The following is a 27,627-nucleotide window of genomic DNA, read 5'->3' as shown; positions in this document are numbered from 1 at the left end:
AGTTTGTAGAAATGACTGAATGATCTGGGTCAGGATCTCTGGGCATCAGCAGGGGTGTGAATGGCAGCCTCAGCAGAGGAGCTGGTGCCCATGGAGCTTGAGCTACTGTTCTCTACTGTGGTGTGGCTTCTCCCTCTGCATCTGGTAACGAGTTCTTTGTGTCCAGGTTCCTTTGCCAGCACTCTGTGCATATCTACAATATAGAAGGGATGCTGCTTAGAGCAGCCAAAATTCTACACTGGGTGGTTGAGGGGGTTTTTGAGCCTTTTCGCGTTCCTTTTTCCATTCATGCTTCAAATCAGTGCAAACAAAAAGTTTATATATAGATTTGCATCAGCAGGCTTACACCCTGTATTTTCTGAATTGCTGTGATACCTGTCTGCTTTGTACCACGTTTTTCTGGCTGGGATTTAAGTGTTGGTTTTGTACTTTCCAACAGGGCCAGTACTGCGACATCTGCTCCTCTGCAAACAGCAACAAGGCCCACCCCATCACAAATGCCATTGATGGGACGGAGCGCTGGTGGCAGAGCCCCCCTCTTTCCCGGGGACTGGAGTTCAACCAGGTCAACGTCACTTTGGACCTTGGACAGGTAACCCAGTTCCCTTCTTTGTTATGTTGTAGGTGGTGCTGGTGAGGACCTGCTGCTGTGGTGCTTCTAAAATCCTTTAGTAGACCTCTGTGGAAGTGTGGAACAGAACCCACTCATTTAGTAACGTGGCATGAGGTTCTGGTTAAAATATGGAAGGGAAAACCTTTTGCCCGTTTGTAATATTAACTATATAATTATAACAAATTATGTGTTATTTATTGTTACTATTTGGATTCTCCCTAAAAGTTGAGTCACTCGTGGAAACCCACCACATTTTGTAGGTGCCATTTCCCCTTAGAGGGTACCTGCCTCTTGAAGGGGGACAGTTAGCAAGGCTTCACCCCAAAATTGGAAAATATAGCCCTGAGAAAGTCAAGGTTGCTCTCTAAAACTTTTAGCTGGTGCATTTAAAACTTTAAAAACAGCGAGTCCGTGCTGAAGATCTTCCTATAAAAGACAAAGGATGACAATGGATATTTGGTCTCTAATGCTGGCAAGTCAAAGGGAATTACCATTGTAATAGCAGGGCTGCCAGCCCCCACTGCCTCCTCGGCTGCTCCTATTCATCCACAGAGCTGTCCCTCTGGAAATGGAGTGTTCTCTCAGTTTTTCCTCAGCTTAGAGGGAAGCAGCAGCAAAGATGCCCTGGCTGGAGTGCAAAGGCAGGAAGGCACCGTAAGCCAGAGATCTGAAGAGCTGAGGGATGTGGGTCTGCTTTCTGGTATGGAGCCACTACTCTGGCTGTTGGATGGGGGAACTCCCCAGTCCTTGGCCAGGACAGGAGCTGTGTGAGACACCCCTTCTTCTGCAATGCTGAACAGTCCCAGCTGCTCCCTGGCAGTCTTAGCCCTTGTGATTCAGCATTTGTGGCATTTGCTCCATAGTTTGTAAGACTTCAGCAGACACACACTGAAGGGCCCCCACGAACAGGTAGGGATGGGCTCTCACCTCCTCTGCTGTGCTTCCCCAAGCTCTGCTACAAGCCACATTTGGGTTCTCCTTGACTGGAAGGTCCATGGAATGGGGCAGTTGTGGAACTGTGGGCAGCTCACCTCTTGCACAGGAAACCTGGCTGCTGTGATTGCTCAGCAGCCTTTCAGGGGCTGAGTCACTGCCCCTGTGTGATGTTGCACTGTTTGCAGGGATTTCGAGCCTTGTCGGACACTGAAGCTTTGCACTGGCCTTGCAGGTGGCTTTTTCATCGTCTGGTGGAGTAAAGGCTCATTTGTCACTGTGGTTTGTCAGGTGTCTGACTCCAGATTTACAGCCATGGATACCTGGGCTGTATTGATGAGGACACCCTTCTGTTAGATGCCTCCAACACAGACTGTAGTCCCCAGGATTGTCTCTGCCCTATAGCACTCATTTGAAGTCTCCCAAAGACCCTGCACAAATTTGTTCTCTCCCACAAGTGCCAGCTGTCCAAAGCTGTGCTGTGCACAGCACCAGTGAAATATCTGCTAACGCCTGGGGCACACCAGGCATCACACAATAGCTGTGTGGGCAAAGCCTCCCGGGGCTGCACACGCTGTGCTGAGCCCTCACCAGCGTGGGTGGCATCTGCTGTGTCTCTTAGAAACATCCCAGCTGGCAGGGATGTGCTGCTGAGTGGATTGCTTTGCTCTCCCCCTCTGTCCAAGGGCCAGCCTGCAATGTGCCTTTCTGATCATTCACGTCTTGTGGAGAGGGATTTTCAAGGACCAGCTTTTCCTGGGAGCTTCTCCTCCTCTTTGTTGTTCTCTGTGGCAACTTTCTGGCTTTAGGCCAGAGCTAACCCAGCTGTGCTGTGTTTCCTGCAAGCTGCTGCATTTGGCTCACCTGGGGGTTTGTGGCCTTCAGAGCTGTTGTGCTGGGAGCCAGAGCCTGGAATAATCTGGAGGGGCTGCAGTACTGTTAAAATGGAGCTGAACACCTCCCTCCTCTCCTGAGTCTATTTGCCCTTGGTACCCAGGGAGGTGGGATTGCATGATCCTTTCTGCAGGATTGGTACCAGAATTTGTACATGGTGCTGCAGACAGATGCTTTACCTGGTGTGGATTTTCTCTGGGCTCGCAGACCTTCTGTCACCAATGCAATACATCATACCCAGCTGGTCTCAACAGCTGGGCAAACCAAAGGCTCCAGCTCATTTTTAGTGGATTCCCCTTTATATGTGCCCTTATTGCATGTAATTGCTGTAATAACCTGTTTATGCTCCTGGTGAGAGTCAGGTCTTTGCTTTTCCCCTCCTTTGTTTTGGTAGGTCGGGCAATAGAAACAAGATAAAATGTTACAGAATCTCTGATTTCCTCCTTTTGAAGTTGAGTCTGGTTGAAAGGATGGAAGAGAGAAAGAAGAATTCTTGGGACCCAGCAGGGTGAGCGCAGGATCAGGCCAGCGTACCTGGCAGCCAGGCTTTAGAAATTCCTTGGATACCTGTGAAACAGCACAGGTAACAACACCCTCAAAGGCACATCTGAGAGCAGGGCTTTATTTTGGCTGGCAAACAAGGCCTCTCCTTGCTTCGTGTATCCCTCTAGGGAGCTCTTGGACCAATTAAGATTTAATTTAAGGGACTGATGGCCACTAAAAGCCTTTATCCCTCTGGGGAGTCATGAGTGCCTGGAGTGCTGGAGCTGATGGCATGGGGGCACAGCAGGGGCTGGCACAGGGTTTATGGTGTCAGCCCCTTCCTTTGCTGCTGTGCTTCCCTGCTGGCTTTGACCCTCTCGAGCCAGAAGTGCTTAATTACCTGTTGGAATCGGGTTTCTCCAGCATTTGGCGAGGCTGTGGCAACTGAGAGAGGGGCAGTTAATTAAGCAGCCTGTTTGGTCTTTGCTTTTCCTAGCTGGGAGCTTGCTCTCCTCACAGGGATGTTAAAATCCTATGGGAAGGAGAGAAGGAGGAATATTCACAGCCAGCAAATAAGTTAAAGAATGGCTTGGGCTGGCCACCCAGCTGGTGTGAGGATATTAAACACTCGCCTCACGTCATCTTAGTGCCAGCAGTGGCCTAATCTTAATGGCTTCATCAGCAAGGCAGATCAGGGCTCCCACAACGGTTTGGGAAGAGGCTATGTCTGATTATCTGCTGGGGAGGTTGGATTGGAACTGCTCCTGCTGGTGCTGTGTCTGTTCCTCCCTCCATGAGGATGAGTGATTTTTCTTCTTGGATTTTATTTCTTGTGGGGGAAAGGCTAGAAAAGGAGGAAAATTCACTTGAGGGTTCCCAGGTCAGACCCAGGTCTGAGGACCAGAAATATGGCAAACAGCTCCAGGGAGGAAAGTTAAATGGATTTTAGGAGCTGCTGAAGAGAGGAGTATGAAGAGGGTGTGTTTTTTTTTTTTATATTGCTTTTAATCATGATCTTGTGCTTAAAGATTTAGTATATTTAGGATGAATGGCTGGGCTGCTGCTTGGATTTGTTGTAAAATACATCATGGCACCAAGGATGAAGCACAACTCAGGTCTTGCAGGGCAGAAGAATTGACTTTGCTGTGTTGGGAGGACACTGGACAATCTGGACTTGTCAGAGTCCCAAACCTGGCTGTCCTACCTGGCTTGGAGGGAAGAGGTCCATGGTGTGATGGAGGCTCTTCAGCCTGCCCCACTGCTGCTCAGCTCCAAGCTATTTCCTCTCCTACCTGGAGGCTCCAGACCAGCTGGAAATGGGGAAGTGCCTCTGCTGCAGAGGGGCTGTGCAGAGGGCAGAGAGACAGGAGACCATGACTTACTGCCACCATGGGAATTGTGCCCTCTGATCCTGCAGTGATTAAGTGCCACAGTGGGTGGAGGGGAGGAAAGGGTGTGATGGAAGATTCTTTTTGTTGGGTTTTTTTTTTTTTTACAAGAAGGTCATTTGAGTCAGAGCTGACAAAAATCAGGAGGTTTAAAGAAACATGAATGGCTGGCTTTTTGCCAGGGCCCGACATCTTCCTCGCATGAAGGTGAACCCAGGCCAGCCCTTCCCAGAGATGTTTATGGATAGTTGGTGCTTTATGATAAACTCTGTGGGGAGGAATGCTCGCAGTCATGCAAGAGCAGGAGCTTCGTGCCAGTGCTTGCTTGAGGTTAATTACTGCAGTGAGAAGGTGGCTGGATTCATCCCCCATCTCCCCCCGCGTTGTCTGCTGGCCCTGGTGACACTGGAGAACAGAATTTCAGACTGAAGCTTTGCAGGGAGTTTTGATTTACACCCCAAAGGTATTTAATCCAGCAGTACCTCATGGAGGGCACACAGCCTCCCCTACACACCCGTGACTGGCAAGAAACACCATTCACCTCTGCTGCTGAGGAGAGAAGAGAAGCCTCCTCCTTTGGAGAGATACAGAGTGTTACTGCTTAAAATGCAGCTCCCTTTGGGGTTAAAAAGAGAAAAATAAAGTTTCATTCATTGGTAACTCATGAGGATGGAAAGGAAATTAAAGGGATTGTGAGCCAAGGCCCTGGGCCAGTCTGAAGGTGTGTTTCGGAGTCACTGTAGGATGTCTCTCTGCAAGGGAGTAGTTTGACAACTTACTGGGTGCTTTGGGAAGCATTTCATGAGGTTTCTAGTAATTACAATGCCAAAGCTGCCACTTTTTCTGGCCTCTGGACTGATTAACTCTTTTAGCTCTGAAGTGAAGGTGTTGATACACAGTACACACAGGGCACTTCAGCCCTTGGCCAACAGGCTGCTGGTCTTTCAGTGCAAAACTTTGCTCAAAAGGAGATGGGTGTTTTTCCCCAGGTGGATTTTCAGGGCATAAACCTACTTCTGTCCCCTCTTGCACTGCAGATGTGGCCCCTCAGGACTGGCTTTGCAGGATACCTACAAATGTGCAAATGTAGTCAAATGCCTGACTTGCGTGAACAGCTCAATCCTCCTTGTGTGAACTGATTTCTTGTTAATGAGTATTAAATTCCTGCTCATCTTTGGCAGATCTGGACTGGATTAGACCTGGCCTAATGCTAAAGGAACATCACCGAAGCAGTACCTTGTGTGTCACAATGCTCTGAAACCTTCTTTCACCTCAGTTTCTAACCTTCCACTTATTTTCATTTAATTGAAATAATATTGGAAGGTGCTGGTGGAGATCTTCAGGAGCCCTCTTTGAAAGGCAGCTGGAAGAAAAGCCTTGCAAAGAGATGGGCCAAGGCTTACCTCCCTCCCAAAAGCCTTCAGCATGCAGATGAATCTGATGTTTATTCCCTAGCTAATTAATTGGAAAATCCTTCTTGATGAGTGAACTCATGAAACAGCAACAGAATGCTTGTGGTTGTTCCTGAAGGGAGCTGTTGCTTAGTGGCTGCTTTCCCTAGGCTTGGTGTGGGATAGGGAAGATCAACCAAGAAGCATTTTCAGCTGAAAACTAGGTAGATTTCTGCCTTCTTTCACCTTGTTCCTTTGGCAACTTCATTTCCATTGCTGTGAGAACTCTTAGTGCCTCTGGGTGATGTAACTGCTGCCTGCATTTCCCTCTGAGACATCCTTGTTCATTCTTGCTGTACACAGGGGGAAAATTGAAATCAGTCTCTTCCTTTTCTTCCCCTTGATGGGGAATGTCTTCTGCAACGTTTTCCCCAGCTCATATTGGTGGGAAATGCACAGTGTCCATTTCTCTCAGGGCCACAGGCTGCCTTATCTGCCTGGTGGGTTTGTCATGGAGCATTGCAAGAACGGGTGAAGATTTCAGATATTTTCTTTTTTTCTACATGGTTTTTACTTTTCTTAACATCTCTTACTGTTAAAGACTACTTGGTCTTCACTGTGCTGGGGCACCACTGTGGGAAAGGGGTAGGAGGGCTTAGTGACATTTATTGTGAGCTTTTGCACCTTAAATAAAGGGCTGGGGCGTAAAATCTCTAACAAAGACCTTCTTTCTCCAAATTGTTCTCCAGCTCTTGGAGCAAAAGCAGTATTAAAAATAAAGCATGTTAAGTAGGCTGAGCAGAAATCCTTTTTACTTACAACAGCTCAGCCTATGGTCTCTTCTCCTGTGTAGAGTCCTCTGCAACTGCCATTGAATCCTTCAAAAGTAGATCAAGATCTTCATCTGTTTAGAGGCTTCAGAATTGTAGTTCCCTAATCTGAGATGGTCTGGGGCTCCCATTTAACTACAGAGCCTGTTCAGTGCTGCTGTCCTTTGCCATGGCTGTGGAGTGCAAGTGGGGTGCATATTTGTAATGCTTCTCTGGGAAAAGCAGAAAAGGTGTGACTGTGGGAGCATACAGCACTGGGAGCTGGCACCAAGCCCAAGTGGATCTTCTCTTCCCTCCCAATTTATTTTCCCCTTTATTGTTTAAATTAACTTAGCTGTGAAGGCTGTTCTGTTTTCTTCAAAGTTGCAGTTCCCTTGACCCAGACCAGCAGCTGGCTTTTGGGAATTTTTTTGTGCCGATAAAGGGAGATTTTTTTTTTTTCCTTTGCTTGGGCCTTCTCGACCTTTCTGTGCTATTTGCCAACTCCCACCAGATTCCTGGCTCCAAGGGCTGCGCGGGAGCCGTTCAGGTGAGCGGGAAGGGAGCGTCTGGTTGTTAATCAAACGGGCATCTCTCCTCTGGCAGCAAGAGCAGAGCCATCCTCTCCTTTTCAAACAGCCTTGCCAAGCTCCAGGATCCAGAGCAGCCAAGGCTGAAACTTCTTTCCTCTTTGTTACTGCTGCTGTGGGTTGCTGTCAGGGAAAAGATGTGCAGAATAGCAGCGTAGGTAAATCATGGATGACACGTGAATTTTAATTGTATGTTATGTTTACTCAAGTCATGAACCAGTACTGCTTAAAATCAGTATTCCAGGGCTGCAATGAGTAGATGGTATTTCACTTGTAACACTTGATTCCCAAAGGACCTGCCCTGCCTCACGTCTACCAGGCTGTGAGCACGGAGAAGAGCACGGGAGCAGGAGTCTCTGGGCAGGTCACTCAGCATTGCGGCACCTTTTGTGGCCTCCAAGGAGGGTGTTTCTGCCCATCCTTTGCATCTTCTACAAATGACCCTTGTGCTTAAACGACTTAATCTTCCCAGAGGCTGTGCTTGCTCTGCCTAGACCTGAACCAGGTGTTAAAATAAGCCTCAGCCTCCTTGCTCAGAACAGCTCCAGGTAATGACTGATGAAAGGATAATTACTGTTTCTAAGAAGTGCGTGGAAGATTTCCACTGTAGTTTTTCCCCTAGATATTGTTGCCTATTTTAAATTTTGGTGTGATGAGAAACAAAGAGGCTAATGGAGAGGTCTCCTACCATTCCTTCCAGGCTGTCCCTTCCTTCTCAGCTCCCTGGGATTCTTCAAAGATCAGAAAAAAGCCTCGGGGCGAGCATGAGATGGGGAGAGGTCAGGGGAGCTGCAAGCTGGTGTATGGGAGGCTTTAGTTTGTAATGAATAGCTGGAAGGCAAGCCTTGTAATTTCTTGCTGTTCTCCTGGAAAGTGTCTGCTTGGCTGGGCTGGAAAACAAGAGCGTGCCTTGAATCGAGTGTGAATGTGAGTGGATACACGTGCTCTGGGGGTCAGCTTTGTCTGCTCTGTTTGTGGTTGTACCAGGCAAGTTAAAACAGAGCAGAACCGTCTGGGTCAGGCCCCTGTTTACTGGAGAGTTGTTTTCCTCCTTCAGGGAGATGTTACGGGGAGCGTTTTGGGAAGGTCGGTGTGCCCAGCAGAACCGGAGAGGTTCCCAGCTCTGGCACAGAGCGTGCTGGCATCCGAATAAGTGAGTTAGAATTTTCTGTGATTTGGCTTATCCCATCTCCAAAGGGGGAATACTGCAACCATCTCCGTCATTTTCTGTGCACAGCCTGTGCGCAGAAGCCTGTGCAGCGCCAGACCAGTGAGTACAAAATTGTTTGCAGAAGAGAATTTCTGGAGTCAAGCTCTTGGCTTGGCCCCACACAGCCCTTCTTTTCTGTCTGTAATCTTCCTCCAGCAAGTGACAGCATCCCTTACCCCTGTGGGGCGCTCGGCTGTCCATGGACTCGTGTCCTCCAAACGCACCCGAGTGCCAAGGGCTGTGAGCCTGGAGATGCTGCCAGTCGTGTTCTTCTTGAGGGACTGGGAGACAGGCTCATCCTGTGGCATTGCACAGTCAGTTCAGTTCTTGATGCTTGTCCTGATCAAGATGAGAAGCCCCTCAAGTGAACTTTTCCTGCTTCCTGGGGCATGTTTCCAGGAGCTGTCCTTGCAGTCCACAGCTCCAGCACAGCAGTGTACTGGCTCAGATCCACCGGGCCGGCACGGAGGATGCTAAATACACTTCTGATCATCTGCCTAGTCAGCTTCTCTGCTCTTTCAAGCCTGTTCTAGCCCCCTGCACCTTTCTTTTGATGCTTTACCAAGCCTGGCTCAGCTTTGCTTTCATCTCTGCCTTATCCTTTTATTATAGTCATAAATGTGGGCCTCTGGGCTGTGCCCAGCCTTGATCCTCAGCCGTTTCCTGTTTTCTGGATTCAGTGCTCTTCAAATTCCAGACCTCCCCTCCCATGTGTAATGCCAAGCAGTGAAGTAAATAGTACATTGCTTTCTGTGTGACAGAAATTAAAAGGGAAACCAGTAGGAAGACACAAGGTGAAAGGCACATACCTGGTATGATGGGTTGGAAGAGTCTTTAGAAACAGCTTATGAGGGGACTCAAGATCAGTGGCAGCATTTGAGAAAAATGTGGCCCATTCACACAGACCTGGTAGTTGAGATTTTGCTTCTGGAGGTGTGCTGAGGGGATGGTTGGAGAGGAGAGATTGGATGTACTGGGAGATCGGGGGAGGAGGAGGAGAAGGCCTTGACAAGACAAGAATGGGACAGTGGTTTGGGGCTACTTTGGTCACCAGATCCTGACAAGAATGAGGAGAATGATGTTACTTTTTTCTCCATAAGAGGACTTGCCAAGTGTTCTCCATAGAAGGACTTGCCAAGCATGACTATAAAAAGCCTTTGTTAACATGAGGTCACTGCTAATGGAAGGTGCATCTGGATGGTGCCAGCTCCTGTCTGTGCAGTATAGGAAGCCACGGTTCCTGTTTCCTCCAGGAACCCCAGCCTGGCCCCACACACCCTACTTTGACAGGGCAACCAGCCAGAGACAGGGAGAGCAGAGATGGAGCTGCTGGTATGGTTTAGGAACTCAGCACCCATTTCCCTTCTCAGTCCCCTTCCAAGATGGTTTATGTTCTCCAGGTGCACTGGGTATCACCTACTTGATGGCAGCAAGGATGTGTTGCAAACTGGATGTGCTGCCACTGCTGGATTGCCAGGTGGCTCTGGAGTAGCTTCCTGATGTGCTGCTTCCTGACAGGTCTGCTCAGGGCTAACAGCTCTGGCAGAGAGGATGAGCAGGTAACAGGGCCAGCAATTGCTGCTGCAATAAGACTTGCCTGGGCTTGTCAGTCAGAGCTCCTGGAGGACAGTGTTAGGATGGTAGTTAACTGTCTTCTTCTTTCTGTCAAACAACATAATGTTCATGGGGGATTATGTGGCAGGAAGCATCATGCCTGTTGTTCCCAGCTGCATCTACCTTCAGAAGTTTGGGCTCTGCCAGCAGGGTTATACTGGCTGAGCTCCTGTTGCAGGGATGTGTCTGTGTTGCATGGTGTTCATGGTTATCTGGAACTTAGAACAGCTTCCCTTAGAGTAAGTTGCCTTTATCCTAGAATATTAGCATATCAATGATGTCTTTTTTCCATGTACCTGTATGCTAAAAACTGCATCTTTGATGGAGCAGATTTCCTGTCCAAGCCTGTGTGTGTTAACTCGCTCTAGTTTGTGTGCTCTGCCTGAGAATCATTTTGCATCTTCTGCTTGGCATCCTGAGTCCTACCAGTGGTTGTTTGCATAACCCATGCAGGGACAAGCAAACAACCAAACTGAGAGTTGCCACAATTCTTTTTTTTTTTTTTTTTTTTTAGTTGCTCTTTCCTGTTTCTTTCTCTGCCTGCTTTGATACAGAGCTCTCCCTCACACTCTCAGCTGAGCTCTGTTTATGGGTTCCTCCAAGTTCCTGTCACTGTGGGTCGGAGCATGCCCCGTGACCAAAATCCAGCTGGCATGCTGCTGTAGGCATCTCTTGGATCTATTTAAGTGTGCAGGATGCCAAGCCTTGATGGGAAGAGGAAAAGAATGGCTTTCTGGTATTTGCACATAGTTACAAACTGTAATCACAGACTCATGACTGCAAACAGAAAGCTGTATCGCTGGCTTCGTCATGACTTCACTGTTGTTGTCGTCCTGGCTGTTTGCTAAAGCTGTTCCTTAATCCTTTTCCAGGCTTTTGCAAAGTCTGCATCCACCCAAACTCAGTGGGCACAAAGATTTTTGGCTGGACTCCAGGCTGGGGTTTGTTTTTTCATTTCTTTACCAGTCATTGCTTTCTGCCTCAGAGTGGTCTTGCTTCAAGTATCTGTAAATGGAGCTGTAAGTGCAACGGGGTCTTGGGGGATCTTGAGGACAAACCCTGTGTTCTTGTGACCCTCATGGGTCCAAACAGCAGTAAAAACTCCACACAAACACAGTAGCTGCAGATCTCTGCTGGTGTTAGCAGTGCTTTGGGAATGTTAATCCCGCTGTGACCCTGGTATGTGCTGCTGTTGGGTCAGCTAACCCAGCTATGAATGGCAGTGTCATGGTGGGGAAACTTGCTGACAAATGCTAACATAGCGTGCATGGCTGTAATGCAGATTTTTAGAAGAATAAACCTGCTTGCACATGTTGGGATTGGCTTTGTTGAAATCTGCTAACGACCAGAGCTTTAAACCCAGTGCTGTCAAAGCTTGCAGGGACCATGCAGAGGAATTACAGAAGGGCGATGCTGCTGAAATGCCTGGAAGGTGGGTGCAGTTGGGTTTGGTGCAGGGACCTAATATGTGGTGCAAGGGGCACTCTCTTCTGCTTGGAGCTGGGTCTTCTCAATCAGTGCTCCAGAAAGGGACCTTCTAAAACCACTTGACTCAGGGAATGGAGAATTAAGAAAGACAGGGAATGGAGAGTGGAAAGGAAGTGGCATTTAGGTATACTGCTCTCGAGTGCCAGAGGGCTTGGGGTTCCTGTGAGGTTTGTGTGAGTCATTCATCTTTGGCATTTGGCCATTTGAAATGAGAAGCCTTTCAAGGGTTTTGGTGGCAAGCTGAGACTTCTCACGTTGTGCCAATTTTCAGCTAATTCGTCCTCTTCCGTTTCCTTCCCCTCCTCACCCTTCCCATGAGCGCAGGTTTGTGACAGGATATCCACTTCATTCAAGGGAATGGGGGAAATATTTGCTTGTAGCATGGCCATTTGCCAAGGTTACTTTGTTCTCCTTGTCGCTGAAAGGAACGGCCCAAGGAAACCCTCAGAGCTGAAGCTGGCATGTGACTTGGAGTGGATTTCCTGCAGCTCTGGAAGTGAAATGTATGACATGGGGATTTTTTTTTAATTTTCCTTTTCTTTTTAAATCCCATAAATGCAAGGAAAAAGAGGACCTGGGTGGGTTAGACAGGTTGGGTCCGAAATCCTCTCTTTGATGGGAAATTGCTGTGTCACACCTGTACAAGTTGTGCCTTGTCAAGGTTAATATCAGTCTTGGGGTTTTTAGTTGAATTAAATGACTGAGCTTGCAACAGGCCTGATTTTTTTTTTTTTTTTAGTAGAATTCAGTTGTGTGGTGAAGATTATGGTTGCCCCTGCACCATTCAGTGTGTAGCTGGAGGCTCTGCTTGGTGACACCCAAGCGTTGCCATGATTGCAAAAGGCCTTTCTGTCACAAATTCAGAGCTGTGATGATAATGGCAAGCAAAGTAGTGAATTGCAGTGCCTGAGGCTTAACTCCTTGGTGTGGCCCAAGCAGTGATGTCCAGGGCTCTGGGGTGCTGGGGTGTATAGAGACAGCTCTTCCTCAGTGTGATGGGCTGACACCTGGGCTGGTGCTCTGACACCTTGCTCTGCCCACTGTGCCCTGTAAGACGGAGGATTTGGCTCCTGTTTGTCATAGCAGATCATGTGGCATTTGTCTGCATGCCTGCTGGATTGTGGTGGGATCATTACATCACTGCCCAAGACCCTCAGAAAGCTCTGGGAATGTCACAGACATCTGATTCACTGTTGGCCACAGAAAGAGCAGATGCTGTTTCAAGTCTCATCCAGTATCTAAAGCACAAAATCCTATTTGTATCCTGTGGAAGGGGACTCGAGGGTTTCTTTTTTCAGCCCATGATTTAGCCAAGGACTTCCTGAACAAACTTAGCAAATCAGCAAGGCTTTGGCAGTACTGAAAAGGGTCTTACTATAGCTCTTTTGTGGTATTTTTTTTAATTTTTAGTACTGCAGGACCTAGGATGCCTGACCATGGAGCAGGTCCCAGATTTGTACAGCTCCTAGCACGCTCTGGAGAGCCCGTCCCAACAAGCTTGTGGTCCTAGCTGATGGAGCTGTGCTTGTAAAACTCTGGGTGTAAAAACCAGCCTGCAAGCTGTCTAAAGCACAGACAAGTATTCTTTTGTCTGGCCTCTCCCTTTCAATTTTAAACTGGCCCAGGAACTCCTAAGAATATTTGAATACCTTGTGCAGTGAACCTGTATTGATACTACTTGCTACAACTCAAACAACCCATAGAATGTACAGTTGGGAACATTTGTTTGCTCTGGATGGTAGGAATGTCCTCTTGAAAATGTGCTATGCTTTGGTAAGTATGAATAGAGGGTTTTTCCACCCCCCTCTCCAGGTTTCTGAAGGCCAAAGTCTTGAAACGGCTTGGAAAGGCTGCTGAAGCTGTGCTGATAAGATATGCAGCAAAAGTGCTTGAGAGCCTAATGTAGGAACAGAAATGCCTAAGCTGTTTGCTTTCCCCTTAACAGTGTGAAAAATTAATATGTCTTATTAAGGAGCCTGGGGAATTGTGTGCTCACAGTAAGGGCTGCACTGAGATATTACTCCTGGCTTGTGTTATCCCTGGGGCTGGCAGCTGAAACGCTTGGTTTGGAGTTACTGGGTAGGAGAGTGGAGCTGATTTGGACCCTGCAGAGCCTCAGTTGTTGCAGTTTCACTTCTAGCAGTCTCCCTCTGGGTCTGAGCTTGCTGTAGAGATGGAATAACTGCTTCATACAGCAAGTCTCATGGTGTTTGGAGATGACTTTTTTTTTTCCTATGCAGTTAATTCCTTATTTTCTTCCCCCACGACTTTGTTGTCAGCCTTCTTCAGCCCAGGAGACACATTATCAAACGATTTTCATAGCAGGTCTGTGCACCTCTTAAAACAGTGTGTTGGGGAGCTTTTGGAGAGGCTGGGATCATATGCCATCGGTTCAGGTCAGGGAGGATGCTGCTCTACCCCCTCTGTTTTACACCAGTGCTGCTTTTTGTCCGAAATGCATGAGTGTTACCTCAGGCCTTGGGGATCCCATTCTGCGCACCCTGAGCTGCTCTGACATCTGTGAGCCATCTTCAGGGAGACACTTCCATGAAGGCCAGTTGGACATTTCATCAGACTGTGGCACCATGAGAATGCCAGTGCTGATTATTGCTTAAATGCTTGGGTTTTAACTTCTGAAGTAGATGACATACCTGTGCTATGCCCCCACCCTGGACACATGCCATCCCATGTGCCCGCCCTTCTTTCAGCAGTGGTCTTTATTTCAGTGGTGTGTACTTACCCAGACCTCTTATCTCCACTAAATCAGAGATTTCTTAAGCACTTATGTTTTCTGTAGCACTCCCCTTATCTCTGTTCCTTCCCAGAGCTGGGCAGTGGGAGCAGGGAAGCAGGAGGGGCTGAGCAAAGGTATAAATGCCTGTTTGCCCTGCAGTGTGTGGGGTACAGCAACAGCAAGGCTGAGAGCAATAAGAGCACCTGTAGACAGTTGGGTTTTACCAAATTGCTGGGCAGTTGGGGGTTCTGCAAGGCAATTTCTTTTTTTTTTAGGGTCTGAGGCAGTGGGATTTGTAGCATGTTAAAGCAGCACAGAACTGCAGCCTCTCATGTGGATGGCAGGTCATAGAGAAGGACTGAAAACTGGTTTGAAGGTCTGTCAGGTGTATCTGTGGTCTTGTCTCTGCTCTCTATCCCCTTGTCCTTCTTCTCAACCATCAGAATAAGGATGCTGTGATCCTGAGAAGTGCTTTCAGGGATTCCAACCAACCCAGGCTGTGCCTTTTGGTCTCAGGTGATATTGTCTGTAGGACAGCGTGGCTGGTGTCCTGCCCAGCTCATGAAACCACTGTTCTGTATGAGTTTTGTGGCTCCTTCCATGTTTTCTTTCCCTTTCCAACAGTGAGCATTCAGCCAGCAGTGGTTTCACAGCATGAAGTTCACCTCATGGTAGCTTCCAGGCTCTGGACCAGCCCTGTGTGTGTGTGCAGAGGGGTGTCTGTAGGTGTGCGCGTGCTGTTGTCCTTTAGTGGCTGAACCTGCACGAAAGTTGGTGGGTTTATGGCTGCTCCTTACAGGGACACTTTGCTGGCTTGTTGACCCTTTAAAATGGAGAGTGCCAAGTCTGAGCTCCACTTCCCAACGGGTTTGGTTCCCATGTGGGAGTTTGCCATCCATAATGAAGGGCAGCAGCTCCACACTCACCCCACCTTTGCCCTATTCTGTAGCCAGAGCTGAAGGTGTATGTGAGGCATGGTATCAAGAATCGCATTTTCATGTGCTATTTTGGGGAAAACCTGTGCAACGTGGGAGCACCTGGATGAGATATGATGCCTGCTGTGGTGTGAGCAGCTGTGTGGATGTGCATATCCTTCGCATAATGTGAAAATAGCTGTACAGCACTGTGGGTCCTGCTCAGTTTATAAGGCATCTGACCTTTCTTTTGCTAAGGCTTTCAACAAGTCAATTTACAGTCTTGGCAGGGACCACCCAGAGCCTGGCTTTGTGGCCAGGGGAGAAGGAAGGGAGGGAACTCTTCAAAGAGCAGAGGAGACGACATTACTACTGTGGCCTGTATATTGATTTCATGAACCGTGAGGCTCCGAGTCAGATGCCAGTCTGCTTTGCTGTGATCTTGGCAGAATGTGACCCCTGTCCCTCAGCAGCAAAGGAATGGAGGTGATCACGTTTCCCCAGGCAGATCCGATTTCTGGAGGCTGTCAGGGCGCCGTACCCTGTGCCTGGGAACGGTGCTGGGAGGCATCGCAGGGGAGGTTTTGGCTGTGCCTGGTAGACAAACCATCTAGTACAAACACCCACGTCAACAGCTTTGGAGGCGAGTGCCAAGCTGGATTGCTTGTAGCTATCCTGTTTGCATGAATGGCTTTGCCTCCCCTCCTTTGAAGATGATGACTCTCCTTTTGAAAATAGGAGATCAAGAATCTGGTATCAGACATGTTGAAAGACACTATTTACAAATGTTTATCATGGAAAATATTTATAAAGCTTCCCTTGGGAGCAGGGCTGTACAGTACAGTGGCCTCCCTTGGACTGAAGTACAACTGTCTAACAGCTCCTGAGCCAAACCTGCTCAGGTTAGCGTGAATCCTGCTGAGATCCTGCTTCTTCCCAATAGCCACTTATTGCAGACCCCATGGTGTTTATGTTGCTGTTACACACGGTGCTGTACTCGATGCTAAATTGCACTTGCAAGGACCCTGCCTCTAGAATAACTGTGCGTGTTTAGTAAAGGGTGGGTAGAAGTTATATGGCTACTCTCTGCAGCTGCTCTAAAGGTGTTTTGGGATATTTATATCAGATCATTAAAAGCTTCTTGCTGATCTCAGGATGTGCTACTGCCACCTCCCAAGTACCAGCCCCGTGTCCTTGGTCCTTCCTCCAAGGAGCAGCACAGGTTCTGGTGATGATCAGCAGTGGTGCAGGGTAATGTGCACCTCTCTACCTTGTGGTTACGTCCCTTTCACTGTCCCTGCCTGAGCAGATGGCAGAGCAAATCCCAGAGCCTGATGGAGATGAGCTCCCCATGCCTGCAGTGCTGGTGGTTCCACACCTCTCCAGTGAGGACATGTGCTGGGTGTTCCAGGCATGCTGAGTTTGTAATCCTGTGCTTATGCTGTATCCATAACTAGTATGTGAGTTCCGGTCCTTTTTACTTGTGTTGAGGGGTAGTAAATTCTCCTAGTGATGCTATTTTTTGGGCAGGGAGTGGGGTTAAGGGCTTGGATTTCTGCAGTGGTGAGACTGATCAGTTATCCTGTGTGTACGCCACCAGGAAGAGGGGAAACATGAGATGGCTGCTGTGCAGGCTGGGAAGTCGTCTTTGGTGCCGGTGTTGGAAAGGCTTTGGGGTTTATTTTCCCCACATCTCACATCAGCAGTGAGTACTGGTGCAGTCCAGTGTCCCCAGGGCCAGGACAGGATGTGAGCGTGTCCGTGGCATGGCTGCCCAGGGTCAGGTTGCTGAAAGGGAGAGGGGCTGACAGGTGCATGGCTGGGGCTGTGGCACAGCTCCCCGAGCTCTGCGAATAGAAACCACCCGGATTTGAAACTGGGTCAGAGGCGTGACCTGAAACGCACTGATGGGCTGCAGAAGTTCTGGGCTGCGCCGCTTCCTCCCATCCCTGGCTGCTGCATCAGCCAGAGATTCGGTGTTGGAAACGTGAGCAGGTGGATTAGTGCTGCTGCTGGCTCGATGCTGACTGAGCAGGAGCGCTCACAGCGATGTTTGCAGTTGGGTGTGCCGGAACCTTTCTAACCAAGATAGCTGGAGTTGTGTTGAAAGCATCAGTCCTCGGCGAAGTGAAGCTGTTGCAGTTGGACTGGGCTACTCTGTCAGCAGCAAGACCTGCTTTGGGCAGCACAGAACCTCCAAGGCAGCCCTGGGGCAGGTCAGAGAAAAGTGTGGCTCTACAGCGAGTGAAGTAAAGCCACTGCAGATGTCTGAGCCACGGGAGCCACTGGGGCTCGAGAGCAGAGTGACTGCACGTGTCCACAGCGTGCTCTGTCTTAGTGTGTTGTTTATTTGATGTGCTGTTTGTTCTGGCACGGCTCGGTCTCATGCTGAGATAGATAACGCTGGAGAACAGCGTGAGCTAACTCTGCTTCTCAAAAAGAAACATCTTGCGTTTGCCAGAAGCATCTTTTCTTCCAGTGGCTGGTATGTGGCAGCCAAGGATTCAGGGAGGGAGGGGAGTCTCTTTGCCTGTCCCCAAGGTAGGAGAGGTGGCACAGTTCATTTTTGGAAGTGTATTTGATGTTCAGGGTAGGCGCACCTGACAAAGGCTTTAGTCTTCACTAGCCCCCCAGCTATGGGGAACAGAGTGCACTGGATGGGGCACCTGGAAAGGCTTTGGCTCTGCCTTCCCTCTTCCTTTTTATCTGCTGCTGGTCCTTTGAGGGGTGTCCAGTGCTTTCTGCAGACTCTGCTACACATCCAGCAGTGACAGCCAGCACACAGCATATGGCCATGGTGGGGACAGCCAGCAGCCTGCCCCGGGGGGACTGCCTTGTGTCCCACCACATAGCGAGCCATTAATTTCCTGTTATTGGTTACAATAACACAGCGCCTGTTTCAAAACAACCCACATTAGTCCTCCCTCCGAAAGAATTCGAACCTGTCATGAAAGTTAGAGGAGAAACATTTTCCCAGACATCTCATCCAAAGTGGAGCGTTTCTGTTCTCCTCAGCTGCTCGCACTTCTGGGAAAAGCAGTCGGTGCCTCCAGAGCAGGGATTTTCTGAAGGTTGGGGGCAAGGAGCACTGTCCTGGGGAGTGCTTATCTGGCAGGACCTTCTGTAGCCTTTCCATCACGAATGAAGGCAGGGTTGAGCAGCCTGGCATCAGCTTGAAGTTGTGATTGAGCCATGATGAAGGGCACAGGTTTGTCAGCAACTACTGTATAGTCCTCCTACATCATCAATGACTGGCTCCAGACCTTGGGGTGCACTCAGGGTGCAGAGAGTAATGGTGTAACAGTGGAAGGAGAGGAATAGGAGTCTTCTTATCTGGAAGGCTTAGTGTGAGGGTCTGGCCTGGACAAAACAGTATTTTGCTTGCAAGCATGTGTGCCAGTTGTCATTCCTTGTTCATGCCAACCCAGGCTGAAAGAGCTTGTCCCAGGGACAGCTTGAAGCTGAAGAGTGAAGGTGGCTCACTTGCCATCCTGGGGGGAGAGGAACATGTCAGCATCACTCAGGGTGTACCAGCTGAAAAGATGTGGGATGGAGAGGAAAAAATTCCCTGATACTTCAGTGGCTGATTGAAACCATACTAAAGATCTCTGCCTGGAGGAGTTGCTGCATTTCATTAAATAAAAACAGCTTCTCTTCTTCCTCCTGGAGTCGACCTGCCAGAGGCAGACAGAAAACATGTTGTTGATATCACACTCATAATATGATCTTATCAGCCCCTGCCTCTGAATAGCGACCAGGTTTAATTGACTCGTTCCTTGGGTTGATTTGAGAAGGCTCCTCTTCCCCAGAAATGAGTTTTCCAGATGCTTACTTTAAAGGGAAGAAAAAAAAATAGGGATTTTCTTTGGCCACCTTTCCAACTTCCAGCTGTTAAGTACTGGAAATGTGTTCTTCATTATGTCCAAGAGAGAAATGTTTCTTTCTTCCGATTGGGGAGGCAATAAATATTTCAAAACATAATATGCTGTAGACAAGCGAGTTAGGATGGTTAGGATCATTTGTTCTCTGTGCAGCAGGACTGGTAGCTGCTGTGTGATGGACGGGGCAGGGAGTCACTGTGGTCTTGCCTTAATACATCAGCTGTCCCCAGGCTGTGCAGAGTCACTTTGCTGGGTTATAGATTCAACAGTCAAGTGTCTGGTTCTGCCTTCAAAACCAAACCCCAAAACAGAAATCATCAGCAGTCTTTAACAGCCCCTTTGTGTGAACCTTCCAGCACTGCCACTTCCAGCCAACATGCTGCTGCCTTCATAGCACATCTCCAGCCTACGAGTCCTTTCTCCTTATCTGACCCCAGAGCAGTGAGTTCTGGATTGAGCCTGATGAGCCAGCAGTGGGGCTATTTTGGATTGAGAGGAGGAGGGGTGAATTCCAGTTTCATGGAGCATTCCCTCTTCTGCCAGTGTTGGCTTTGCTCCTAGCAAGGATGCTCCAACTTGCTTCCAGTGATCTTGGCCAGCCTGACCAGGGCATTTCCATAAATCAGAGATTTGCAGGATAGCACGCAGTACTTATTCCATCTAATTTTAGGCGATTAAGTTGCCAAAGTTTGGCACATAGTTTCCCTCTTTGATCAAGAAGTTGCATGGAGTTAGAGCACATAAATTTGGGCAATGGCAAGAGTTTGTCTGTAGTTGCTGCATCCAGCTTGGGCCCCCACAGAGGTGGTGATGCCAGGGACAGCAATGACAGCATCTGGATTTGATGGGAGCTTCTTGGAAAAGGCAGAGATAGAGAAAGGAAGCTTTCATTGATGCTAATATCAAGCCATGATCTAAATCAGCTCATGAAAGTGGTGTTGTAATCAGGGTGTGCTCGTGAAAGAGCCCTTGGAGCAGAACAGCAGTGGTTGATGCTGTAGATGATAATTTATAGTGTGAAAGGAAAAAAAGCGGGGAAAATTTTGCTATGGACTAATTAAAATTTGGAGGAGTATGAGCCCCACAGGGAACTGAGGTGACTGAAAGAGAGCAGAGCTGGAAAATGGAACTGAAATATTTCTTGGACAGGAAAGGAAGGAGTAGCCCAGCGGGTGGGAAGGTGGTTAAGCCACAGAGCTGGGGTCTCTGCTGTGGTCCCTGAGTCTTTTGGGGACATAAGGAGGCACAGGTACCCATGTGGGAATGGATGGGAATGCTGGGCAAGTGATCAACAGTTTGTGTTGTAGCTGCCACTTCTGCAAAGGCTAGCTTGAAGCTTAGATCAGCTGTTGTGCTCTCTCCTGCCTATGTACCTTTAAAAATATACATCCTTTTTGCTTCTCACATTTTCTGTGGTAACAGCCTGAAGCTAATGGGAAAGGCAGGATGGGACTTTTCAGATGTTCTAGACCTCCATTCCCAATATGGGAAATGCTTTAAAATATGTTTCTCCCACAAAGACTGCAGCATATTTTTCCCTTTAAAATAACGTTTAATAAGATTTTTTAGAAAGAATTAAAATACCAATAGAAGCAGGAGGGCATAAGCCAAACATTAAGAAAACACCCTTGAGGATAAAATGAGTTTCTGAGCAATTTAGTCTTGAACTCTGTGGGAATGGGACTAAATCTGTGAAGTCTTCCCGGATATCCCTACATAATTTGGAGCCCTAAAAATAACCTAAAACTTGAATAGCCTGGATGACCTCAAAGCTGCTTTTCAAGAGACTTGCAGCGTAGTCAGAATAGGTGAACACCCTGCAGCACATCTACGTTTCAGGAACCCCTGATGAGTCAGTTGGGGGATTGCTAATTGGTTACTGGTCTTTGTTAGCATCAGGCTTTGATGGATTGGGCTCCTGGGTTTGCCTCTGCAAAGAGCAAAGAGTGGTGGGGGACAGTGGCCTCTTTTGGAAATGTGAAGCGAGTCTAAAGGGCCCAATTAAGCCGGTCCCAGGGAGGGCTGTTTCACAGAAGGCCGCAACCCTCGCTGCTGCCGGCTGTGCTGGCAGGGAGCCCACTCCAGTGATTTATTCCTGGGCTCCAGAGCTGACCCACTGGGGCTGAGCAGCTCAACGGAGGAGATGCGAGGGTATGCAAAAAGGTACTTACAAGGCAGCTCTGGTTTGAAACAAAGCAGCCAATTTCCTTTCACCACAGACAAACCTTATCTCGGGAGATTACGTTTGTCTCGAATGGAGCCTCTGGTGTCATAACCAGGCTCTTCCTGGGCAGATAGAGAGAGGCTTGTGCAAAAATCCCACAGCGGCAGCTTGGGCTCTGGTGTGACCGCAGCTCACGAGCCCTGGACTGTGTGGGATGAGCTGGGACCAGGCAGTTTGGGGCTTTTTGATTTGGTATTTTGTGGTTTTGGTGCCTTTTGAGACATCTCACCAATACCTGGCTGCTGTTAGGTGTCTGTGCCCCTGCAGACATGTACATCTTGCTGTGCTGTTGGGAGACGGATGCCTGCCACCTGGGATTTGTCTTGCTGGTGTGACAGGCATGGGGATTTCTCCCAGTTGTCACGAATGGATGTTGTCCATGGGAAGGGTCTTCTCTGGGACATAGTCTCCTCAGCCAGACAGAAAGTTTCCTCCAGCTCTTCGGAAACACTTCTTAGTCCACTCTCACAGATACAACAGCAGGAATCAACTACTACACAGTTGTCATCCAAAAAGGTCGCAATGTGGATTGCAGAGAGGCTGCTTAGTCCATCATACCCAAGAGTGGACCATATTTTTGCTCTTGGCACAAACATAGCTGAGATGCGTTTGCCTCTTTTCCTCCTCCTGTGATCCCAGTGGATGCTGCCTAGCTTGGGATTAGTGATGGGCTGCAGATAGGTCGGTCTGGTTTGACCAGCGCTTAATGCACCGGGGAAGTCTTGTAGTTACCCTGTCCTCATCAGCCAGGGGAGGTTGCTTCTCCTCATTGCTGCAAGCAAAAGGTCATCCTGCCTCCACAAGTGTACTGGGTAGCCAGGCTGACCAAGAGTTTGCACTGGGTGTTTATATATACTTTTTTTTTTTAGCTCATTCATATTGTTCTGTGATGCTCAATGTTCTTTTTGAAGCTGGGGCAGGAAGAGGCTGGAGATAAGACAACAATAAAAGGCTGGAGTAAACCCTGCAAGCAGAGATAATGCACTTCAGAGAATACGGGTGAACTGGAAGACTGGGAAGTTCAAGGAAATTTGAACTTTTGTCCAGTCAGGGTGATTACTTTTCCCACCAACTGCTCTGCACAACCAGTTTGGTTTGTGATGTACCTGAAACAGCTTTTAGTTTAACTTGGACTACCTGTTAGATACAAGTTCATTATGTTCAGAGCTGTATGACATCAGGTATATTACTTCACTGCATTTTTTTTTTTGTTATATTCATCTGTTCAAAGGATTTTGCTCTTAATACCTGGCTTAAGTCAAAAGGTTTTTCATGTACCCTCCTCAGCTTTTCCTACCTTCATTCTTATTCCACAAATCCATTATGTGATGTCTGACACTTCTGCAATGAGGAAAATTAATCATTGTGCATTTTGCCTTGATTTTCCACCTTCCCACTCCAGCTTGTTGGGAAGTCAGCATTGTATCATTAGGGATTTCTTCACCCTATGGAGAGAGGTCTCCTTCCTGTCTGCATGGCAGGTTTGTCTCTAACTCCCTGGGTTTGGGAGGTGTTGAAGGCAGAGTGATGACAGGGAGATAGTGAGCTACAGAACTGGTTGCAGGGTCACACTGGCTCCTGGGGGTTTAAGACACATCCAAACAAAAATCCTTTCTTCAGGCATGGTTTTGAAAATTTCTGAGTATTACATCTCTCAGGGCCTTGATTCTTGGGTTGAACCTGAACTGAGAACCAAACCAGACTCTTTTCTGACTGTGCCAGTTTCTTTGCTTGCCCTGAAATGGCTTCAGGGGTTCCACATTGGTAGGCTCCCCATCTTTACTGGGGTGTAATTTACTCACCAACAGTGTTTGTTGAGCTTAGATATCAGCAGTACAATGTAGGTGCCACATACTCTGTCACGCAGAGATTTACCTCAACACTCCCCAGTTTTCAGCAGCCCACACTGCTTCCATGCAGAAATTGAGGTCTGGGCTGTGCTGCTTTTTAATTGTGGAGCAGAAGAAATGAAGTGGTATGAAAGGTCAGATCAGATTTTTTTCAGTGAGGAGCTGTTTGGAGGAAGTTGAGGAATTTTGGCCCAATGCACGCTGAAATTCCTGCTTGGTTGTGTGGGAGCTTCTGCTCGGGGGAGGCAGCTCCACTCACAAATCCATTGAGGCTTTGCCTGGACTTTTATTTATAAGGACACGAATGATTTGCATCTTGCAAGCTGTAGTGTGGTGGCTTGCAGGAGTGGGAGTTGGAGGAGCTGTGCAGAAAGAGCCCCTGTGCTTCCTTCCAGGAAGGCTCATGGGGAAGGGGCTGTGGCATGGGCAGAGCCTGGAGGAGCCAAGCACACCAGAGGCTCTGAGTGGGCTCTGCTGTGCTGGACCGTGGGCCTGTGCTTTCTCACAGCTGTGCCCATACATCTGGATCTGGAATGTGCCAGGGTTTAATGACTTAGTTTCATCACCGTCGCTGCCAAAGTCACGGATTCCTTCTATATGTTTTAAAAGCAAACAATCCGTGACTGTGGACACTGTTCTCTGCATCTCAGCACACACTGCAGCTGGTGAACAGTTAACCAAATTAACTGAGAGCTGTTCAATTATTCTTGGAGGAAATGAGAAAGATGAGCAGCAATGCCAGGCTATGACTGACAAACTCTTGGTGAAGTCCTTAGTGGTGATGTCACTGGCTGGTAGAGAAATGAACATGGACTTTTAATGGGATTGTTTCTTGTGCTCAAGGTCATAGTTTCTCCTCCATTAGGCTGCACGTTGATAAACAGGAGTACCAGGCAGGGCTGTCATTGCTGAAAAATTTCAGATTTAGGATGCAAGCACACCAGTTAGTATTAGCCATCAGGAACTCCCTGGTTTTTCTATTTATAGGAAAGCACATTGTTTTCTGTATGCTTTGGGATTACTAGAGTTTTTACTGGTATAGTTTTCATTATGCTAAAATTAGTCTCAAACTCATATTAGTTCAAGGGAGAAGAAATAAGGCAGTGGACCCAAGGGCCTTGGAAAAATCAGCCTTGAGAACAGTGAGGGGTTTGTTTTTTTTTTTCTCCTCAAAACCATCATCAAGTAAGTGACTGGATATATTTAACTGGCTGAATTTGAACGACTTCTAGTTAAACTCCTCTAGAATATCAAGTGTTCCTGGGCCACCTGCTCATTGCTCACCTGTCTACTGAGAGCTGCTTGCAGACACTTTGGTTGGAAGACCCTGGTATGAACTGCCACTAATCCTGCCAACTAATTCTTGATGCAGATACTTTCCCAGAACACCCAACTCCCCAAAAAACATTCCCAGAAGCTTCTTAGGAGTATTTAACCATCAAAGACAATTGACACCTCAAGGTAAATAGTCTGAGAATCTGAAATCCTTGAAGCGCCAGGAAGTTTTAAGGCCCTTTTTACAGCCACCTCTGTGCTGGGCTTCTGCTGCTGCTTGCAAGAGGATTAAAGCAACTGGGAAGGGTGGGAGTCCTTTTGATGTCCTTTCCATGTTCTCTAGCCTCAGTCAGCTCCCAGGCTGGGCTGGCCTTGGGGGCCAAGTGATTGTATCCCTTTATGGGGTGCCCAAGGCTGTCCTCATTGTGGTGACAGGAGAGTCACCTTATCCCTTCCCTGAGGATGTGCTGTCTCAAGTTTGGGCTAAAAGACAAATGTTTAAGTCTCCTCTTTGAGTTACTTTATACTTCACCCAGCAACCTAGAAAGTTACCAAGGTCATCTCAGCCAAGTGCAGGGAGTCTCCTAATGCACAGTGAGAGCCTGGTGTGGGCAAACTCCTATCTGTAAGTGACTGAAGCCTCATCCCAAGGAATTGCAGCCATCCCCTTCTGTCCTGACCCGTTTTGCTCTGCAGGGATGCCTCTGGTTACATGTGCCCACCTTGAGCACGGCTGGCTGCAGTGACACCTGAGTTTCAGCACAGGCTCATGTTTGAGTGTGTACAGGTTGGTGTCTGAGCATCCCTGAACGCTGCCCCTGTAGCTCTGTGGCACTTGCTGTTTGCATCTCCAGGCAGGCAAGGATTTAACGGGATGCTCCCCAAACCCCATGTCCTGCCCGTGCTCCTCTGTGCCAGCTGGCTGAACCTGCTGCAAATCAGGCTCTTGCTGTTGCTTTGTTGGAGGTCATTTCTAAAACTTGGCTGTCCAAACCTTCAATTCAGTACTGTGCAGGCTACAAGTGATGGCACTGCTCTGCCCAGCCTTGTGCCAAGTGCCACAGATTTGGTCCCCCAAGGATCTTTGGCCGGAGGTGTCTGGCACTGGCAGGGAAGGACAGCTCACACAGGAGGATGCTGTGAAGATAAAGCAGTGCTGTGTGTGAAATCAGTGAATGAGCCAAATCCTTCTCAGAAGTGGCATTTAAATAAAAAATCCTTTGTGGAAAATGCTCCATCAGCTGTTCATCTAAGCCAATCTGCTTAGGAAGGGAACAGGCGCTGTTTAGAAAATAGCATCATAAAGCACTGGTTTGCTGTTGCTGCTTGTTATGACACTGGGCAGGTTTCATGCTGGCTGGTAGTTCTGAATCTGTATTTTCCTGGAGAGTGTTTTCTTTGATGTCTCTCAGTAAAACTCTAGAGTTTTAAGAGAAAAATTTAAAAATGGGTTGGTGCATAGCTGAGTCCTTTTCCTGTGCCCCGAGTTTCAGTGCTTGTCTCTCTCCCCAACCCTGCAGAGATATTTAATAGCTGCCACTTTGCAGCTCTGTCACCTCCCCAGGGGCTCGGGTCTGTGCTGGGCTCTGGCTCTGTGACCCCTGTCCTCAGCTGGGCAGGGGCTGGCTGTCACCTCCTTGAGCAGCTCTGGGCAGCCAGGGTACTGCTTCTCCCAAGCCTCTGCCTTGTCCCAGACTTTTTGGAGGAAGAGAAGAGCTAACCCACCTGCTTACAGGCAGTTCTGGTTTCTCTGAGAGGTGTGGGGCACCTTGAAGGGTTTCAGAGCATGGGCGTGGTGAGTTGCAATGGACACTGCAGACAGCGAAAGGGATGGGTGGTTGTTTCCAAAGCTTGGCAATCAAAATCTTGAGCTACAAGCATGGGGAACCTTCTCATTCAGAACCCTGTAACCCTGCATGAGTAACTTGGGAAAAGATTGTTTTTAGGTGCTGTGAGCAAAATGGGGGCAAAGTGTGTTTTGGTACCACACCCCTCTTTCAAACACTGACTTTTGTGCCTTTTTTTTTTGTGTGTATGGGGAGGGGCGTTTGTTTGCTCTCCAGGACTTGAGTGTTTTATAAAAAAATGACTGGATAAAAAGCCATGCCTGCTTGGAGGGGAAGCACCCTTTTTTTAGCTGCCTAGTAGTGTTAAAGTAGTTCTTGTGTGAATGGAAATAAAAGGTAGGGACACAGTTGCCCATAGTTAAATGTGAGAGATTTTAATAAAGGATTCTGATGGATGGGCTGGGGAGAAATAAATCTGCTGTAGGACAGCAGAAGCTCAGCAGGGGGACAGTCAGTTGTTAATGAATAAATCCATTGCTTCCAGGAGAATAAATGATTACAGGCAAAGGATGCAAAAAGGGCAGATCACTGACCTAGAGAAATTCAAAGTGAGTCAGAAGCTCTCTGCCTTTCCAGGGCTTTTCCACCTTCCACATACTTGTTTGTGGGGATAAAAAGTGCACAGAGAGGCTTGATCTCTTGTTAGCTTTAGCTTCTGCCACTGGTGCAGTGCCAGCTCTGCCGGGCATTTCCAAGCCTGACGAGAGCTCATGGCAGCTGAGCAGCCACTTGCTCGAATGCTGGTGACCAGGCTGTGGACAGAGGTGACCTGTGCTCCCAGAGAGCTGCTTCTCCCTGCTGCTGTGGACTGATAACCCCATCCAGGCTCTGACACCTGCCACATCTTGCAGGTGGGCTTGTGGCTGCAGTGCTGGACCAAGGCAGTGCTTGGGGGATGGATGGACTTGGGAGGGAGCAAAATCATTTGGTCACTTTTGGAAGTGGGGAAAAATAAGTAACACTCCTCCAAACTTTCCATGGTGGTTCTTTTTCTGCTTTCCCTGCCTCTAGGTTTTTACAGATGTTTGGAGCTGCTGTGCAGTGACCCAGACTGGGGGGCAGTGCACCCCAAAATGCTGCAGGTGCCTGCTGTACATGTCCTGAAGCCCTTTTCTGTGTGTGTCCAGGAGGCCTCACGTGCCCCAAAACAGTGGGATTTATTGCCCATGCACTGGCATTGAGCTGCACCTGCTCGGCAGGTCCACCTGATCCTTCCAGGAAATCCCAAGCAGGAATAAGCAGCGCTGGCAGTGCTATCCACACACAAGCTCCATGGGGATATCCAGCAGCAGTTGGGAAGAGATGAACTGCTTTGTTTTCACATGGTACTGTTTTCATAAGTCAACGCCAAAGGTAATAAATCTGTCCTATGGAAAATTAGTGAGTGGTTTGCTGTACAAACTACTCCTGTGTGCTCCAGGAGCAGGGCTCTGTGGAGCTCTCGGCCGGCACAGCCTGCTCATACCTTTTTGTCAGAGGACCAAAAAGG

The 27,627-nt window shown here is 48.3% G+C and overlaps 1 protein-coding gene across 2 annotated transcripts in view; it reads left to right on the top strand.

The window, feature by feature from the left end:
* LAMA5 (laminin subunit alpha 5) overlaps positions 1 to 27,627 on the top strand; it is an 88,020-nt gene that overhangs the window by 5,826 nt on the left and 54,567 nt on the right. For both annotated transcript variants that reach the window (XM_027710703.2, XM_039378531.1), the window contains exon 2: positions 440 to 592. In XM_027710703.2, the coding sequence (XP_027566504.1) occupies positions 440 to 592 (153 nt within the window). The remainder of the gene's footprint in view (positions 1 to 439; positions 593 to 27,627) is intronic.

The sequence above is a fragment of the Pipra filicauda genome, unplaced genomic scaffold (assembly GCF_003945595.2).
Source record: "Pipra filicauda isolate LSUMZ 115617 unplaced genomic scaffold, ASM394559v2 scaffold13_size5146498_pilon, whole genome shotgun sequence".
NCBI lineage: Eukaryota > Metazoa > Chordata > Aves > Passeriformes > Pipridae > Pipra > Pipra filicauda.
Note: the sequence above shows the minus strand (reverse complement) of the source record. Positions and strands in the feature narration are given on the sequence as shown.